General features: G+C 47.4%; 1 protein-coding gene across 2 annotated transcripts in view; it reads right to left on the reverse strand.

The window, feature by feature from the left end:
• GLRX3 (glutaredoxin 3) overlaps nucleotides 1–20232 on the reverse strand; it is a 43242-nt gene that overhangs the window by 3021 nt on the left and 19989 nt on the right. For both annotated transcript variants that reach the window (XM_064269163.1, XM_064269164.1), the window contains exons 3-10: nucleotides 16319–16393; nucleotides 15414–15615; nucleotides 9958–10130; nucleotides 9672–9733; nucleotides 7583–7640; nucleotides 5629–5681; nucleotides 786–825; nucleotides 604–696 (exon numbers count right to left, since the gene is read on the reverse strand). In XM_064269163.1, coding sequence (XP_064125233.1) covers nucleotides 604–696; nucleotides 786–825; nucleotides 5629–5681; nucleotides 7583–7640; nucleotides 9672–9733; nucleotides 9958–10130; nucleotides 15414–15615; nucleotides 16319–16393 — 756 coding nt within the window. The remainder of the gene's footprint in view (nucleotides 1–603; nucleotides 697–785; nucleotides 826–5628; nucleotides 5682–7582; nucleotides 7641–9671; nucleotides 9734–9957; nucleotides 10131–15413; nucleotides 15616–16318; nucleotides 16394–20232) is intronic.

Below are 20232 nucleotides of genomic sequence, written 5' to 3' on the forward strand. Positions count from 1 at the left end.
AACCATGGTTCCAAAGCTCGCACCCCACGCACCCAGTGTCTGTGGCTGCAGGTAAGTGCTACAGGTAAGGGAAGTGCTGATCCCAGAAGCAGAGCAAACACTTCTGGAAGAGTCCGTGAAGGAGTCACAGAACACAGACCCGAACGTAGAATATGCAAGAAATCCAAAACAGAGGAGACAGAGCGAGAAGTGCAAGGCAGGAAAACATGGAAGAATGTTCTACAGGACTTAGTGCAACGTGAGAAAAAATAAAATTTCACAAGGGTAATTTTTGGTCGTAACCTACGGTGCCTGGAATGCCAAATTACAAAACCGAGCTTCGGCTGGCAGTCCACTGGGCGCTGAAGGTTTTGAAGAGGACCCAGGGACAGGAGGGCCCACAGCAAAGGTTACTGGATGAGTGCAGGTAACAAGCAATGGCAGTGAGAGAGACAAGAGGTTATGGACGCAGGAACGGTAACGATGGGCTACAAGTGACTGGATGTGAGACCGGAAGAGAGGACTCAAGGACAGACCCAGAGTTTCCATTCACCATGAAATTATAATTTTTAAACCTGCTAGGACTTTCAGTTCTTTAGGACACAGGATGAATTCTGCCCTTACCTTAACAATATCCAGCCCTCCAACCAGCTCCCCTTTCACATACAGCTGAGGGTACGTTGGCCAATTGGAGTACGCTTTTAACCCTTGCCGCACCTAAGGAGACAAAGGGAACGCTGAAGCTTCACCTCAGACCCTGATGATTAAGGCTAAGACTAGGACGCAGCATAAAACAGAGAACTTACTTCTTCATCCTCCAGTATGTCAAATGTCTCGTATTCAACACTGCAGAAACAAGGAACATTTAAACAGGAAATTCAGTTTTAAACAAAAATTATAAGACCTATTTGCTTTTTAAAAATAGTCAAGAAAAAAATTGAATTTCAACCCTAATAAAATTTACTGTAGAGAAATAGAAATAATTTTACTTCCTAATCTGTCAGGTACTACACAGAGTAAGTCATCCCAAGAGACAAATTTATCTGGATTTTTCTCCAGACAGTTACGGGTCAGACCAGGGGTCGGCAAACAGGCCAGAGAGAAACCAGCTTAGGCTACAGGGGCCCCAGAGTCTCTGCCGCAACTGCTCGGCTCTGCTGCTGCCACTAAAGCAGCCTGGCACAGCACCCAAGTGCATGGATGCAGCTGTGTCCCGATAAAACCGTACGTACATCCACAGGTGGCCAGCTGCGGGCCGCCACCCCCAGGCCAGGCCCGTCCCCACCACTGACGTCGGCCTGTTGTTCACTGAGGGCTCTCGTGCTGCCACTGCCTCCTCCCCCACGGACGCTGCCCGGGAGCGGGGAGGACGCTCTACATCCATAGGTGGCCAGCTGCGGGCCGCCACCCCCAGGCCAGGCCCGTCCCCACCACCGACGTCGGCCTGTTGTTCACTGAGGGCTCTCGTGCTGCCACTGCCTCCTCCCCCACGGACGCTGCCCGGGAGCGGGGAGGACGCTCTACATCCACAGGTGGCCAGCTGCGGGCCGCCACCCCCAGGCCAGGCCCGTCCCCACCACCGTCGGCCTGTTGTTCACTGAGGGCTCTCGTGCTGCCACTGCCTCCTCCCCCACGGACGCTGCCCAGGAGCGGGGAGGACGCTCTACATCCATAGGTGGCCAGCTGCGGGCCGCCACCCCCAGGCCAGGCCCGTCCCCACCACTGACGTCGGCCTGTTGTTCACTGAAGGCTCTCGTGCTGCCACTGCCTCCTCCCCCACGGACGCTGCCCGGGAGCGGGGAGGACGCTCTACATCCATAGGTGGCCAGCTGCGGGCCGCCACCCCCAGGCCAGGCCCGTCCCCACCACCGACGTCGGCCTGTTGTTCACTGAGGGCTCTCGTGCTGCCACTGCCTCCTCCCCCTACGGACGCTGCCCGGGAGCGGGGAGGACGCTCTACATCCATAGGTGGCCAGCTGCGGGCCGCCACCCCCAGGCCAGGCCCGTCCCCACCACTGACGTCGGCCTGTTGTTCACTGAAGGCTCTCGTGCTGCCACTGCCTCCTCCCCCACGGACGCTGCCCCGGAGCGGGGAGGACGCTCTACATCCATAGGTGGCCAGCTGCGGGCCGCCACCCCCAGGCCAGGCCCGTCCCCACCACCGACGTCGGCCTGTTGTTCACTGAGGGCTCTCGTGCTGCCACTGCCTCCTCCCCCACGGACGCTGCCCGGGAGCGGGGAGGACGCTCTACATCCATAGGTGGCCAGCTGCGGGCCGCCACCCCCAGGCCAGGCCCGTCCCCACCACTGACGTCGGCCTGTTGTTCACTGAAGGCTCTCGTGCTGCCACTGCCTCCTCCCCCACGGACGCTGCCCGGGAGCGGGGAGGACGCTCTACATCCATAGGTGGCCAGCTGCGGGCCGCCACCCCCAGGCCAGGCCCGTCCCCACCACCGACGTCGGCCTGTTGTTCACTGAGGGCTCTCGTGCTGCCACTGCCTCCTCCCCCTACGGACGCTGCCCGGGAGCGGGGAGGACGCTCTACATCCATAGGTGGCCAGGTGCGGGCCGCCAACCCCCAGGCCGGGCCCGTCCCCACCACCGACGTCGGCCTGTTGTTCACTGAAGGCTCTCGTGCTGCCACTGCCTCCTCCCCCACGGACGCTGCCCGGGAGCGGGGAGGACGCTCTACATCCATAGGTGGCCAGCTGCGGGCCGCCACCCCCAGGCCAGGCCCGTCCCCACCACCGACGTCGGCCTGTTGTTCACTGAGGGCTCTCGTGCTGCCACTGCCTCCTCCCCCTACGGACGCTGCCCGGGAGCGGGGAGGACGCTCTACATCCATAGGTGGCCAGCTGCGGGCCGCCAACCCCCAGGCCGGGCCCGTCCCCACCACCGACGTCGGCCTGTTGTTCACTGAGGGCTCTCGTGCTGCCACTGCCTCCTCCCCCACGGACGCTGCCCGGGAGCGGGGAGGACGCTCTACATCCATAGGTGGCCAGCTGCGGGCCGCCACCCCCAGGCCGGGCCCGTCCCCACCACCGACGTCGGCCTGTTGTTCACTGAGGGCTCTCGTGCTGCCACTGCCTCCTCCCCCTACGGACGCTGCCCGGGAGCGGGGAGGACGCTCTACATCCATAGGTGGCCAGCTGCGGGCCGCCAACCCCCAGGCCGGGCCCGTCCCCACCACCGACGTCGGCCTGTTGTTCACTGAGGGCTCTCGTGCTGCCACTGCCTCCTCCCCCACGGACGCTGCCCGGGAGCGGGGAGGACGCTCTACATCCATAGGTGGCCAGCTGCGGGCCGCCACCCCCAGGCCAGGCCCGTCCCCACCACCGACGTCGGCCTGTTGTTCACTGAGGGCTCTCATGCTGCCACTGCCTCCTCCCCCACGGACGCTGCCCGGGAGCGGGGAGGACGCTCTACATCCATAGGTGGCCAGCTGCGGGCCGCCAACCCCCAGGCCAGGACCGCCCTCACCACTGATGTCGGCCTGTTGTTCACTGAGGGCTCTCGTGCTGCCACTGCTTCCTCCCCCACGGATGCTGCCCGGGGAGCGGGGAAGACGCTATACTGCTGCCCAATGGCCTGGGGCTGGTGACAGCTGGCCGGGAGGGAGGTGCTCCCTGGGAGGGAGGTCCTTCCCTGCCAGGGTAGCTAGACTGCCATCAACCCCACTCCAATGGAGATGTGCTTTCCACACTTGAACTCATTTCAGAACACATACACAGTTTTTAGCACACCCAGGACCACACACTGTATGATGAGCACCCCTGTGTAAGTGAATGAGGAAGTGCCCCACCCCTCTACGTGGCAAGATTTCACTGGAAGGTGGTCAGGGACTTGCCATGAACCTACTAAACCCCTGAAGGGTGACTGTCGGTGTATTTGTAGGTCCAAAGAGAAGGCCACACGTAAAAACACCTAGCTTTCTACAAACCAGACCCCTCTGCAGGCAGGTGCTGTCTGCTCATCACATAACAAGCTCACAAGAAAACACCCACAGTGCAATGGACAGTCAGTAAGATGGGGCGGCAGGAAAAGCCAGCAGCCACCACCAAAAAGGAACACTTTAAAGAAAAGCAAAAAGAGACTGAAAAGAAAAAGGGGGGAAAAAAAGACCCACATGATGTTAAGTCTTCCCTCCAAGTTGCACTAAAGGAGCCAGGTCTCCTCATCTGAACACTATGATAAAAACAATGAGTTCTAGAACCATCTAGAAGGGATCTAAGGACGACTGGGGCTGAGGTGCAGGATGTGGGGTCCTAACAGCAAACACATCTCCTGCGAGTACTTTCTAAAGGGGAACTCTTAAACTCCTACACACATTTGGGACTGAGCCCTCCTGCTGCCTGTCTTGGCCACTGACGGACCATACATGAGTGAGAAGGCAGGAGGAGGAAGCCAGGTGCCTTCCGTGCACACAGGGATGCCCAGCTCCATCACACCCTGTGTGAGTTAAAGAACCTGAGTCCCCGATACCCTGTGTCCCACAGCAGTGATGTTTAGCAAGTCTACAGCTGGAGGCTTGTGCCAGACACAGGCAGCCTTCTTTCCCCAGCCCCAGAGGGGTGGCCTGGAGCAGGAGGAGGGGGGAGCAGGCTAGCAGCTGGAATGAGGACACACGGCTTGTGTCACTTATCCTGCTCTTCAGATCAGACAGCGCAGCTCAACATGTGCCCTACCAATTCCTTGTACTGTTTAGGAACTAAAAAATACTTTAAAGAAAATAAAAAACAATCTCTAACACGCTCTCCCTGCAATCTTTATGCGTGGTGAGAATGCAATTATTAACCTTCCTCTGGGAAACGAGGCAGTTATTTCAAAGGTTCCCTAAAAACTCCTTTATTTTACTTTTATTTGTATTTTACTAACGGCTAGAAGATTCTATTCTGGTCTAAGTTAAAGCATTCAGAAAACGTTATAGTAAAACTAGACAGATCAGACAGAGTGTATAAAAAGATACAGAGTGTATAAAAAGATACAGAGTGTATAAAAAGATAGTGTATAAAAAGATACAAAGTGTATAAAGATACAGTGTATAAAAAGATACAGTGTATAAAGATAGTGCATAAAACGATAGTGTACAAAAAGAGTGTACAAAGATAGAGTGTATAGATAGAGTATAAAGATACAGAGTATAGAGTGTATAAAGATACAGTGTATAAAAAGTGTATAAAGATACAGTGTATAAAGATACAGAGTGTATAAAGATACAGAGTGTATAAAAGATACAGAGTATAAAGATACAGAGTGTATAAAGATACAGAGTATAAAGATAGAGTGTATAAAGATACAGAGTGTATAAAAAATACAGTGTATAAAGATAGAGCGTATAAAGATACAGTGTATAAAGACACACAGTGTATAAAGATACAGAGTGTATAAAGATACAGACAGTGTATAAAGATAGAGCGTATAAAAGATACAGTGTATAAAGATAGAGTGTATAAAGATACAGTGTATAAAGATACAGAGTGTATAAAGATACAGTGTATAAAGATACAGAGTGTATAAAGATACAGCGCGTATAAAGATACAGCAAGACAGAGTATATAAAGATACAGACGTAACAACTGAAAAGCATCAGTAGCACAGCTGAAAAGCTGGAATTCTGTAAACACACATTTGAAAACAAGGTTTACATACTCAGTACTATTTAGGATTTCCAGAATTTGCTTGCTGAATCCACACTTTGCTTCCTGTATTAAGAAGGGAGAAAAAGGACACATTACATTTTTTTAAATGATTCAGCTGAGGCGACCATACCTACTGCTTTGTCAGTAAATACAGGACGTGCACAGTTGGGCTGCCAATATGATTACTAAATGAGTCCTGGTGGTGCAGTGGTTAAGTGCTCGGCTGCTAGCTGAAAGGTCAGCGCTTCGAACCCACCAGCTGCTCCACAGGAGAAAGATGTGGCATCTGCTTCCGTAAAGATTTACAGCCTTGGAAACCCTATGGGACAGTCCTACTCAGTCCTGTAGGGTCACTATGATTCGGAATCCACTCAGAAGCAACAGCTTTGTTTTCTGTTCTTTTCTTAATGATAACTACATTCTTGGTTCTTCTTCACTTCACGGTCGGATCAGGCCAGGTATCAGGAGGTCACCCCCCACCCCACACCTTCCTATACTGACCCACCTATACCTCATCCCAGACACGTAACCACAGACTTATTTTTACCCGTTTGCGATGACATATGTCCTAGTAGCTTACACCCTTCATGGTCAAATAGTTCCCGGGAGTCAAAGCGAGGTTTTCCAGTGAGATTGCAGTCCATCCTTGACTTCACTCACACGGAGCCACCTGAGCTCATTCAGCCTCTGCAGTGATTATTGGAACCGCGTTCTTGCCCCCAGCCATACTTTCACTCCCAGCTTCTTCAGTACCAAACTTTTTTGAGGTTATAGAAACCCTATGTTTTTTTTCATGCCACAGAATCCCAAATCGCAGCCATCTTGTAGAAAACATGCAGCACCACAAACACATTTTAACAGCTCTAATAATACTGTCTCCAAAACGTATAAATATTTCCTGGGCTTCCAGGAAAAAAAAATGAAAATAAAAATCTGCTTTAAATAATCACCAAAAAAGAAAAAATGCTTTATCATTTTTGGAAATTAATTTCCTCTACTTTGTTTTAATAAATACAATGAGGTGGTCAAAGAATCTAGGTCCTCATCTAGACAGGCTGAATTTATATCAACATTTCCTCACTGCTATGAACTTTCATCTTATCAGTCCTGTAACGTAAGTCACAGCAGCTTTCACGCGAGTTATGGCAGCCTGATGTCCATTCACAGAGGGAGAAGTGTGCTGTGATGGATGCGACTTGCCCAGTGTGCCCCGATGAGTAAACGGGCCAGACAACCTAACTGCAGCCTCGGTTTCCCCATCTCAAAAATACGGGGCATGCTCCATGCAGCCGTGCCCACCTCAACAACTGGGTGAGAACAAACCAACAGAGGTCCACTCAGCGCCTACCCACACTGTAAGACACGATGTGATTGTCCATTGTGGGTTTCTGGAAATCAGCATTCTCATCCAAATCCAAATGACTGTAGTTTTGCTGAAACCATCAGTGGGAGGGACCTAGCAAACTTCATATTCAAAATGATGCACAATCTATACTTCTATCAACTAAGAAGTGCCGAGCTGTTTTATTCATTCAGCAGCATGTACCAAAGGCACAAAGTAGAGCCACTGTCAACACTCCTGGAGGCGCAGACCCGAGACCTGCCAGGTTCCCTCTGCTCGGCAAGAGCAGTAACCAGGCTGCACACTATAAAAGTCGACAAACTAAGTGGCAATGAGATAGAAACTCACAGAACCAGTGAAGTGTTAACAGTGTTGACCATGCTGGCTGACAAAGTTTGGCAGCAGAAAGAAATGCACCCCACTGAGATGTGGATGATAAAGTTAGGCAAAATGTGGATTACTGTGTTTGATCTCCGTAAGCACCAATTAAGGCCTGGATAACTTCCTGATACCAATACAGCTTCATTAGCTAAAGCTAGGAAAAAGAAGAATTAACTGTCCCCTTGATGCAGATGTTAACATCAAAAGAAATTACAAATAAAACCATTTTTGAGTTCTTTACCTGTTTGTTTCCTTTCATAAAGAGCATCACAGAAGCTTTATTTGTCAATACTTTGAGCCTAAAGAGAGAAAATTGATATAAAACAGCTCAGCTCAATTATTAAACACTACTTTTGCTCTGCTTCGTGAGTAACAAGCATGTTTGAGGGATAGCAGGACGACAGTTCACAGCTTTGAGTGGTATTAAACAAGCAAATGCGCTGACATTTCCTTTATTTCATTCTCTCCCTAAGCCACTATAAAAGCCAATATGGCTTTGGAAGCCATGAATGTTCCTTGAAGTTGCAATTTAAGCCCATCAACTCAGAGTACTAAAATAACAAAAAATAATAACAACCAATTCAGTAAGGAATTGTTCAATAAGGGGCCTATATATTAAGTCCGTGCAGACTTTTCAGAACTGGATCCTGTCTATTTTCAGTCCTATGCTTCGTAGGGTTTGACACCTATGCCCACAAGGTCACACCTGGAGGGGGGAAAAAGCTGCTAAAATCAAATGAGTTTAACTTTATGTTTAATACTGTATACAATCTTTCGAGCAACATAATCTAACTTTCCTTCCAGGATTTTAATGATCTGCATATGGCCCAGAGCTGAGTCACAGATCTCAGGACGAGGGGTGGCTGGAGAGCCAATAGGCGTCTCCTGGGGCTGTGGAGGAACGGCGGCTCACGATCTCCGTGTGGAGTAAGGTGCTCACCGATGAAGCACACCCACCATGTGCCAAGCTATGTCACCTGCATCTGCAACAGAGTAAGGTCAGCTAATTCTCTGAAAAACAAAGTGAAACATAAGAACACGAGGCTGCCCCAGATCTGCACCCAGGGATGTGAGTATCTGGATCCAAGAAGCCAGACGGTCGCTCTGTGGTGCCTGAGAGACGTCAGCACCCAGGGCCTCCAGCTCCTGCCCTCTGCTCACCTAGGAGCTCTTTACAGCACTACTCAAAGCCCACTGCATTTCACTCTCTAGCTACGTCCAGCCAGCTCTCTTTAGATGTCTGAAACCACAGAGACTTAGCAGGCCTGATGGAGACAGGCAGAGAGGAGAGAAGTAACCTGAAAGGGAAGCATTAGCATGTAACAAGACCAGCAGCCTTCCAAGGCCATTGGTGTAAGAAAAGCGGGGCAGGACCCCTGACCCCAAGAGACACCCTCACCATAGCAAAGACCATAACTAAGGACACCAGGGTCACCCAAAGGACCAGGAGCATCACCTTCTCGTCATCGTGTGGAAGCCATTTGAGAACAGAGGCACTTAACGGGAAATTTCACACACGTGGAATGCTCTTTTTGAGGATTACTTTATTTAACCAAGGTCAGATAGAGGAGGTCTTTATTATTCAGCCCTTTCAGGAAAATCACAGAGGCTTTACCTTACCAACCCAAGCCCAACTATGAATAGCTAATATGCTGATGATTTTAAAATGAATGCCTTTTTAAACAATACATTCGTATTATCAATAAAAATCTCTCCCGGTCTAAGTCTCACCAAAGTTTAAAAATTCTCTAAGATAACTTTTCTAAAAGCACTGATTGATGGTCCCTTCATAAAATGAACGGGCAGGTTTCACTGCTCCCAAGCTGCCCTGAATTGTAAGTCACCAGGGTTTGGAGTGGCAACGAGAAACACCCAGGTCCATGTGAGCCTGCCACCTGCACAGCATTAGCTCTGCACACGCTGATGCTCCATGGGTACCGTGCAACCTGGCTCAGCAGGCCTCAAGCTGCACAGGAGGATGCATCTGTGCCCATGGGTGCTCACTGCGACAGCAGCTCAACACCAGTAGCAGGGGCCGGGCTCCCAAGGCTGAGGGAAGTAACACGCGTTTCTCCACCGTAATGCTGGAACGTCCCGAAAATCAAAGAACGCCCTCCACGCGATCGCTAAGTTGGTGCTAAAATTTCCCCGGTCCAAATCAGACATGCACAAGTTCGTGTGACTAGTTTAACTGCAAACAACAAAATTAGGACCCCAGCATACAAAAAAAAAAAAAAAAAACCTCTAAGAGCAATGCAAAAACTGAGGGTTTTACAATTTTTATAAAATAATAAATGGTAGGCTGTTGGAAACTTTTTTAAAACACTTACCTTTCTTCTAATTTGGGAGCTTTGGGGCAAATCGTATCTAGCTCTTCAGATGCTTCTAGCTCCTGAAAAGCAGACAAGTTGAAGAAAACACTCACTGTATTCCCTTAATTAGACCACAATTCAGAGTTCTCATCAGCTGGCTAATGAGACACACTTGGTACTGACTCAGGTTCACCTTAGTAACCTCAGACGTTCTTAAGACACGTGTATTTTAGAGTTACTACGGCACTTATGAACGTGTGCTCTAAATGACCTTTCCTCACAAGGCAGAGACCTGCCAACTCACCTTAATGATATCAAGCCCTCCTACGAGCTCTCCAGAAACATATAGCTGAGGGTAGGTGGGCCAGTTGGAATAGGTTTTGAGCCCCTGACGAACCTCTTCATCTGAGAAGATGTCAAAACTGCTAAACTGAATATTATGTTTGTTAAGAATTTCCACCATCTGCTTGCTGAAACCTGGAAACAGAAAAAGAAAATGAAGAACTTCGCTTCTCTCTCTCTCTCACACACACACACACACTTACAGATTTTTAATTAATTCAAACAGATTACCTACTTGAACACAGATGTCTGCCTATTTTTACCAGTGATTTAATAATGTCTGAATAACGAGAGAAAATAAATCCCAATAACCACTTACTTGACCTAAAACCACACCACTACATATTGAGGTATGGCTTAGCTTTTTAACCCATCTGTGATTTAAACAACAAAAAAAAAAGGTGTGTGTGCATGTGCGTTGTGAACATTTTTGTTGTTGGAAAAAAAATAACTGACCAAAAAGTAAGGACCTGAATGAACCCAAGGTACCTGCTCCAACAAGGAATGAGCGAGGATGCCTTAGACAGGCCACCTGCCTCACCTTCCTACCAAACGAGGGCCTGACTACACAGCTGCCCAGTCCCTTCCAGCCCTGCCACCCTGTGAGTCTCTGAGCCTCCACTGTGGGTGGAGAAAAAGCTCTCCACCGAAGTTATTTTAGGTCTCCATCTTTACCATCTTTTATCCTAAAACGGTACATGCAGCAGGTTAAACATAAAGCTCTCTTCTCTGTTGTGACATGTGAACCACCAAGAGACTGACGGTGCTCTTTCTCATCTCATGTGGTAACTTGACAGCTTCTTTTTTAAAAACTATTTACATTCCCCAACGTATGTCATGTCATTTTTTTTACTACACTGTAGTGACAATTTTGTTCCCTAATTTTATTATACTTTTGTGACACATTTTGGTTCCATACTTTCTTGACATCATCTTATTACGACATTAGTACTGAAGAAGAAGGGTGTGAATATCAGTCTTTTATAAATCTACTGGTCTAGGCTGAAAAAAGGGTATTTTTCTTCCCATAAGCTTATTCTTGCCAATTGTTTTCCAATAATTTATACCATCCCACTCTTCCACACCCATCATTCTTCTTCTAATACACAGTCCCAGTTCACTGGGAAACAGCCTATTCTTCAGATTCTTAAGTCCTTTAAGATTTAGCAGCATCGGCCATTATTTTTAAACAAAATCGGATCATAAAATTCCCTGTAAGATTAAGTGCAAAAGCAGGCTCTGCCTGATGTCCCAGGAAAGCAGCTGACTGCTGCAACACGGGTGTGCACCAGCCCTGCAGTCACGGAGACAGAGCACCAGGGTTCGCCTCTATCTCCTCTAAGCGGTTTTTCCCACAACTGAAGTGTTCAGTGCATGTACAGCCCCAAGTAAAACACTGATTCTGAGTCCTTTTCATTCATCTGGGAGTTCATTAGTAAACAGCTAACGGCTGATTGCTGATGGTTATTCTGCTGCCAATATATTAACTCATTTCTACGGTAACTGGCTGCGAAAAAGCCTGATTTTAGCTTTAGGCAATTACATGCAGACTAGAAAGATTGATTGGAAGTGTTTCATTTTTAAGGGTTAAAGTGGCAGACTGGAAATGTTATGCTTAAGGATAAAATAGTGAGAAGGCTTTACTCTAATAACAAAATATTTATAGTTTTTTTTTTTTTTTTCTGAAAAACAATGCATGCATGCAGTAGAAAAATTTTAAAGGAGAAGAACCATGTTGAACTGCCAAGCAATTACTGTTTCTATCTGCAGTCCTTTCTACTCATGACAAAAGACGTGAATAACAAGTATAACTGCCAAATTTAATCAGAATCGGACAATAAAACCCTGAAGAACACCTCTGAGCCTGCTGTTTGCGCTTTTGTGTCTGATTTAAAACGTAAGACCCTGTCAGCTAACTCTCGATGCAGGACAGATTTCTGTACTGTGGTTCAATAACCTTTCGCTTCTGCTAAAAGCTCTGTTACCTGAAACAGGTATAAGAATTCTCAAATAACTTAATATTAACTTGCTTGCTCAAAAATTCAATATTCTGCTTACAAAGATGTACATCTTGGTGGTTCTTGAAACTCTGCCTAAGGCGTAAAAGCCCTCCCCTTCCTGTCCTAGTGAGGAGCACAGAACAAGGGGGACCGAACTCATGGCGGCTGAGAACACACAAGCCCAGAGGACAGGAGGATGAGTCATGAAATGTGAGGGCTGGACCAAGTCCAAGCAGACGCCAGCGCAGGCCCTGGAAGCAGCTTTCAAGGTTCCCCGACAGGAAACCTAGATGCTCCTCATTCACGTTTTTCTGAAGAACAGAAAGCATCGAGGGGGAGGGGGTGGCAGTAAAGCAAAAACCAAACGTAGGGATACTCCACAATGGAGCCCCGTAAAAGGTGCAACTGGCAGTGTGGCTGCGTTCCTGAGAGGCAGCCACCACTGCCGTAAAGGAGGCGCCACCTGCACCGTGTCTCTGGAGGCCAAGAAAGGGGCCCCACCAATTCCCCACCACACAGGCTCGGAAAGAAACATCAGAGAGTGTCGCTATGTTCCTACAAGAAAAGACTGTAAAGATGAAGACTCAGTTTGTGTAGCCGGGCACACGGAAAGGGGAAAATGGAGTCAGAGCAGAGTCAAGGAAGGGCGTGGTGGCACAGGGTCACAATGAAAATATTTTCCACTTCATCCTTATTAAAGAATGCCAACATCTTAAAAGGAGCCACTCACTACATTTGATAAAAAGATACATTGTAAAAGAAAGCAAAGTATCTGGAAGCAGAAAGTCCTATTACAAACACAGTTATAAAACTCAAAAAATTAAACAAGTACTTGTACAGAAGGAATTGGTAGTTAATAAATCTTATTTACCCAAAATCTTTCTTAAAATTCCATAATTATGTTTTTTATCACCTCGATGTCTATAATACCATGTTTGTTCTGAAATACTTGAAGCTTCTTTTTTATTCTAACTCCTGAAGTCTTCTAAATGCCACCATATGCCGCCGAGGCAGTCAACAGAGAACTGGCCAGAAACACATCATAACCAACCAGGTGAAGTAAAAGGCAGGGAGGAAAGTGATTATCTCTAAGTTTACCTTTAATTTCTTTGAATAATCATGAAACATTTGAATCAAAAAAGATCTCCCAAACTGGCCTCCACCCCACCCAGGGAGGAGGAATCGAAGGGGCAAAGAGGTAACGGACTGGGACCCTGAGTTCGCGAGACCCCGAGTCCTCAAGGCGGGCAGCATGGTGGAAAGAGGGGACGGAAGCTCAGCCACCCATCACGGCATTCAGTCTGCGACGCTTTCCAGCAGGTCGCGTTCTGCTCTGGAGACACTGAGCACGCCTCCCCTGGCTGCCCACCGTCCCACCTGCCAGCCTCCCCTGGCCGCCAACCATCCCACCTGCCAGCCTCCCCTGGCCGCCCACCGCCCCACCTGCCAGCTTCATTATGTCATCACTCAGAATGCTAAGGAAATGCACTGTTTGGTCCCACAGAACAGAGTCTTCTCCTGGCTTTACTGCAGGTTGACTAGGTAAAACCGGTCACAGATTCACCCACATTCTACAGCCAGTTTAACTGCCAGCACTTCAGACTCCAAAGAAGATTCTGAGCAAATCCATGAGGCTCAGGAGATGCTGTCTGTGCTCCAAGCCCTTGTTATCAGGCCACCACGTAAAGTACCAGAAATGGTCATCACACCTGAACTGCTTGCAACCCCCAGTAAAAACAAACACACACAAGCCAGTGACTGTCTGTTGCTGCTGTTGTTGTTAGGTGCCATTGAGTTGATTCCGACTTACAGTGACCCTTTAGGCCGAAACAGAACCATGGGGTTTCCAAGGCTGTTTATCTTTACAGAAGCAGACTGCCACATCTTTCCCCCGTGGAGTGGCTGGTGGGACCAACCTGCCCATCTTTCAGATAACAGCCGAGTGCTTTACACTTGCACCACCACGGCTCCTTCATCTGTTGCTACCTGCAGTTAACCCTAGGATAGATAAGTCAGCTTTTCAAAACATAAACAGCAGGCACTGTCCAACACATAAATACTGGCAAGGATATTTTTCAAGTAGAACTGAGATAAATAAAGGAACCATTTTTCATCTTTTAAGATAGATTTCATCATGAAACTTTATCTTTAAAAACTTGGCTTTTCCATAACTTAATATGCAATTTGATACTCATATAGGGAAGAATTTAGAATCAAATTTATATTGGAAGCTTGGTTATTTTTATAAAGCCACAGTGGACATGCAGTAATCATATCAACGGCGTACTCAATTTTACTGCCACCTATTTTAATAAATTCCCTCCTCTGCAGCTGAAACAAATACTCGTCGATTCTCAACAGCATCACCAAAAGGCACTGGAGGCTCAGTTACGCAGACTAATAATGCTGTATTAGGTACTAAAAAAACCCACTGCCCTCTAGTCGATTCCGACTCATAGCAGCCCTGTAGGACAGAGGTGAGCTGCCCCGCAGAGTTTCCAAGGCTGTCTAATCTTTACGGAAGCTGATTGCCACATCTCTCTCCCGCCAGGGGCAAAGAGGGTATGTGACAGCCAAACACATAACCACTGTGCCACCAAGGCAGCATAGAAAAAAGAAAACAACATAAACTCTATTCCAGAGGTGTCAGATAACTTCAAAACTTACTTAAGGGCAAAATTACAAACATACACGTGTGCAGAAAGTCAGAGTGACTACAAGCCACAGGACTGGGATCTTAAAATCACTACCAGCTGTGCACTGGAACGGCAGCAGTGGACAAAGAATGCAATCGATGAGACAGCGGAAGGCATCAGGGAAGGCACCAGAACACCAGGTGGTGCAGAACACCACCAGAATTCTGCAGATTTTTACACTGTGAGTCTGGACTAGGTGAGAAGGGTGTTGCCAAGAAGAAGAAGATACCTGTTATCAGCAAAACTAAACACAAGCTAAAAGCACATCAACGGAGACAGTGGTGTGGCAGCTGGAACCTAATCCCAACCACCACCGGGTGACCTGGGACAAGTTGCTGTTGCCATCTTTAGATCTGAGTACTTACATACAAAACAAAGATCTTGAATTGGATGACTTCTAAGATCCCGTTTGGCTCCAACAGTCTCTGAGTCGGTAACGCCAACTAATTCTAACCAGGTAACCGCATAATGCCGCTGGGAAGGATAACCTTTCTGACTTTCTGAGGTATCTGAACACAAGCACGAGATATACGGTAGAGCTTGGAAAACGCACGCCCTATCTCCACTGTGCCCTCACCGCAAATCACCCGTTTCGTGTACGTGACCTATCTCCACTGTGCCCTCACCGTCAATCACCCGTTTCGTGTACGTGACCTATCTCCACTGTGCCCTCACCGCAAATCACCCGTTTCGTGTACGTGACCTTAAAAGCAGCTCCTTACCACAGCGCGGCTCCTGAGGCGTTCCTTTCATGAACAACATGCAGGGGGCAGCGTTGGTTAACTTCTTGAGACGGAGGCTGAGGTCCTCTTTCGGGTGCTCCTTGGCGCTGGGTGGGAAGGCGCTGCCGGATGCGTGTCGCTGAACTTTTTTGGTCAGCTCTGGGGCATGTGCACCATCTAATCGGTCGATCCTCTGAGAATTCTAAAGTTGAGAAGGGCATTTAGGATACATGTGGCGATCTCTCACCATCTCTGTATTTTAGGCTCTAAAAGTTAACACGTATGAATACGTAGTTCTTGCCAGTTTTTAAACTACTATTGGTGAAGTGAGAAAATACATCCCCAGCACTGCTGGCAGTGAGCGCGTCTATGTTTTAGACAGACGTAATAACTGCTCTCTTCTGGGGGACATACTGGGGCGACATCTCAAACTCAAACTGGACCAGAGTCTAACCCAAACAAAAAGCCACCACCACCCTCATCCCACGCAGGTGTTTGGACAACTACAATAACACCCACTGGTGCCTGAGGCACCTGCAAGAGCCCTTAATCCCATCAGGGCTGGACCAATGCTTCCCTACGTTCAGTCATGCCCTGAACAACCAGCTTCTGATCCAACTCAGGGGACATCCTGGGCGTACAGCTGTGCATGTGAGCTTTTATCAAGACCCCCAATTCTGGGCACTGGATCTCCACAACCTGGGTCACTTTTCCAAGACCCTGGCAGGCGACTGGCAGGGTCCTCCTCAGCATCGGTGCAAGAGGCAAGACGACAGGCAGAAAAGAGCTGCCGGGTGAGGCCAAGCACCAGCAGAGGTCTGCTCAGGCAGTGGGGGCAGAGCAAAGGAGCCAAGACAGATGGCCCCACTGCCCACTGGGATAGGCTGGGCCATCTTCATCCTTACCTTGAAAAACAGAAAGGTGGGAACCGAACTAATTTCATATTTTTCAGATACTTCAGGAACAGCTTCAGCTTCCAACTTTAAAATAAGAGAATTCCAGATTGATTATAAAAAGGTCCTTTTTTCCTACTTGGATATGTAAATCAGTCTTACACGCACTATCCCTTCAGGTAGTTTGTGTTCTCAGAGAGTGGCACAGAGTCTATGGCTAGCTTACACTTAAGTGAGACTCACTGGGCTGCCATGTCATTCACCGAGCCCGCAGTGTCAGAACAGCTCAGAGGCTTTTATTTTGTTGCACATTTCAAAAGATGCCTGGAAGCTGTGAATAAAATTTTGGGTTTTTTTTTTTTAGTGACCTAGTGAATTTTCAATCATATGCAGCTACTACTATATTGAAATCCATAAATCACTGACCCCAGTTATGTCATGATTACAGTGCTTATTCTCTGCCCACAGCAATTCTCGCCGTTTGCTCTATTGACTAATTCCAAGAGGCAGTACATCATGACTGACAGCCACAGCCTTCTGCAAATTAGGAAGCAAAAAGGAGTATTCCTTCAATAAACTACTATTGATGTCTGATAAAGTTTACTGTTAACTCCTGCAAGGCCACTGGATACTAGGCAGATCCTTGCTGGCTCCTTGTTCCTGGGTCTATTTACACTTTTAAATGTGTTTTAAATAAAGTGACCACATCCTGTGTGATCATTTCCTGCAGACCGGTGTCAAGGTAACCTCTGATACATGAATCTGAAACATAGTAATGCTACAATCTCTAAATACTTAGCACCTAACCACTGTAAGCTATTAACGCAGGACTTTATGAACAGCACACCTGGAGAAAAACCAAGACGTGGGCAGTTCCCAGATTACTAATGAGTGTCATTCCTAAATCCGTCTTTAAGTCGAATTTGTACGTAAGTCAGAACAGTGAGGTGCAGTTCATATGACATCAGTTAGTCAAATGTTTATCTTAGCATGCAGTATACAGTCTACCTTTCTATACATAAAAATCATCAAAGAAACACTTTCTGAGACACCAAAACATCTTTAACATAATAATACAGAAATAATATTAGAGTTCCGATGTACGTCACCAAGTAGCGCCCGCTGGATATCAGGAACCACTGTACGTACCACAAAATCCTAATATAACAGACTTTACAGGGGCTGATTCGTAACTACAGGTTGTACGTAAGCTGGAGGTTCGTAACCAGGGGACTGCCTATATAGTATATTTCTCCCTCACAGGGCTGGCAATCTAATATAAACTTTTTGAAACCAATAAAGATCTATATTCACATTATACCTATAGGAAAAAAAAACTTTATTGGTAAATTATATCATTAAAAGTTCTTAAAGTGGATACACTGTATTTCTCAGACTAAAAGCTTCCACTGGGCCTGAAATGCTACTTTCATCTAGAGCTTTACCCACCTCAATTACATTTATTTGAATGGGCCCTGACTATACAGTGGAAGGCAAGACAATTTGCCTTTGGTTTGTATCTTCCGTCTTATATATTCGGGGTGCTCTTTCACTACTTTTTTTCTTTATACCACCTTCCGAAATAATATTTTCAATTATTTCCATTTAAAAAATCTGTTTATGTGAAAATTCTATAATTTTTAAGTCAACATCACTCAACTGTCCAACAAAACCGAAAACAAGGCAGAACACAGAGCATTCCAAGATGGCTTTTAGAACACACTCTGTCTAAAGTTTTAGAAACGTTTGTGCTATCTTCTTCCATGCCATTCCACCCTCAGCCCAAAGACAGGCAGAAAGCTGAGTACACGGGCCTGCCTACACTTCACGCCCCCATTCGTCCTTTTTCTTTGACCAACAGCTCCCGAGTGAGTACCTGACACACGTGAGGGCTTGTCAGTAACAAGCCCTGTCTGCGGTACCACCAGACTCTAGCATAAAATCATACAAACCCAAAAAAGGCAATACTGAGTAAAAATAAGGTAATACGGCTTGCTAACCAAAGGCTAGCTGTCTGAATCCACCGGGCATTCCCTGGAAACCCTATGGGGCAGGTCCACTCTGTTCTATGGGGTCACTATGGGTTGGAATCAACTCAACAGCAACGGGCTTTTTGGTTTTTTGGTCTTAAACCAGAACAAAACAGGTCCGTGTCCTGGCTCATAAAAACGACTTCCTACATGCTGACCTCTTCTCCTACCCTGCTGCCCCTTACTGACAACTCCACTGGGAAGCAAAGGACGTCGGTGTCAGGTGCCTGAGTGGATCCTGACTCCTGGTGACCCCACGTGACACAGCAGGCCGGCTTCACAAAGGACGTCAGTGTCAGGCGCCTGAGTGGATCCTGACTCCTGGTGACCCCATGTGACACAGCAGGCCGGCTTCACAAAGGACGTCAGTGTCAGGTGCCTGAGTGGATCCTGACTCCTGGTGACCCCACGTGACACAGTAGCCGGCTTCACAGGGTTTCCTCGGCTGTAATCTTTACAGGAGCAGATCCCCCGGTCTTTCTTCCGAGGAGCCACTGGATGGGTTCAAATTGCCCACCTTTCAGTTAATAGCCAAGCGTCTAACCACTGCGCCACCAGGGCCTTGGGAAACAAATGGTCTTCTATAATTCCTGCTGACGCCGGAAGGCCCACAACTGCCTCCCTCTAACCAGCTCCCAGGGGACAGCTTAGTAAGACAAAGGCAAGGGTGACAGATAGATGCTCCAGAGCAAGGGACAGGAGTCCCAAGAAAGCAAAGCTGTTCTCCAGAATGTCATCAAGGGCTACATGCAGGTCACTGCCACTTGAACCTCTGGGAATTTATCATTTTCTGTTTAATTTCTCTGGTTAGGTCCTGGCAGTTTCTGTTCCTACAATACGATTGCTTTTCTTTGATCTGATTCTTATTCTAATTCCAGTTTTGAAACCGAAGGAAAAAAAATTCCTGCATTTCGAGACCAACCTGAAGATAATTAGCTTTTACACCTGACCGACACCATTCCAAACTGTATTAATCAACTTCCGCAACTGGTATTTTCAAACAAACCACTGTCTAAAAACAAGAACTAACATTTGCACCATCTGAAGTCCTAAGCCTCTGCAGGGCTAAAACTCTGGAAATGTTTTTGTCGCACCTAACACAACAAGCAGCTGTAACACTGAAAGGAGAAAGCAGACATACAAATATTTAGAAGTGATCTGCGTTCAGAAGAGGGCAAGGATGCTCAAAACTAGCAATCCTGCACAGAGGGCCCACTCTCATAAACGGTGACAGGCCCTCTACATAAAAGTGCCTACACCACATGTAAGGACCCTGAAGACGTTAGGCTGAGGGAAATAATCACAAAAGGACAAATACTGTGCGGGCCTAATTACGTGAAATATCTAGAAAAGGAAAGTGTATAGAGCGCATCACTAAGATTGAACATTGTTATAGACTGAATCGTATTCCCCTAAAATGTGCGTCAACTTGGCAAGGCCATGATTCCCAGTATTGGGTGGTTGTCCTCCATTCTGTCATCTGATATCTTTATACTAGTGATGTAAATCCTAACCTCTATGATGTTAATGAGGCAGGATTAGAGGCAGTTATGTTAATGCGGCAGGACACAATCTACAGGATTAGGCTGTATCCTGAGTCAATCCCTTTTGAGATATAGAAGAGAGAAGTGAGCAGAGAGGAGAGGGACCTCATGCCACCAACCAAGAAGAGCCAGGGGCAGAGCACATCCTTTGGACCTGGGATCCCTGCGCTGAAAAACTCCTACACCTGGGTAAGGCTGATGACATGGACCTTCCCTGAGAGCCAACACAGAAAGAAGGCCTTCACCTGGAGCTGATGCCCTGAATTCAGACTTCTAGCCCGCCAGACTGTAAGGGAACAAATTTCTGTTTGTTAAAGCCATCCACTCATGATGTTTCTGTTATAGCAGCTCT

The sequence above is a fragment of the Loxodonta africana genome, chromosome 16 (genome assembly GCF_030014295.1).
Source record: "Loxodonta africana isolate mLoxAfr1 chromosome 16, mLoxAfr1.hap2, whole genome shotgun sequence".
NCBI lineage: Eukaryota > Metazoa > Chordata > Mammalia > Proboscidea > Elephantidae > Loxodonta > Loxodonta africana.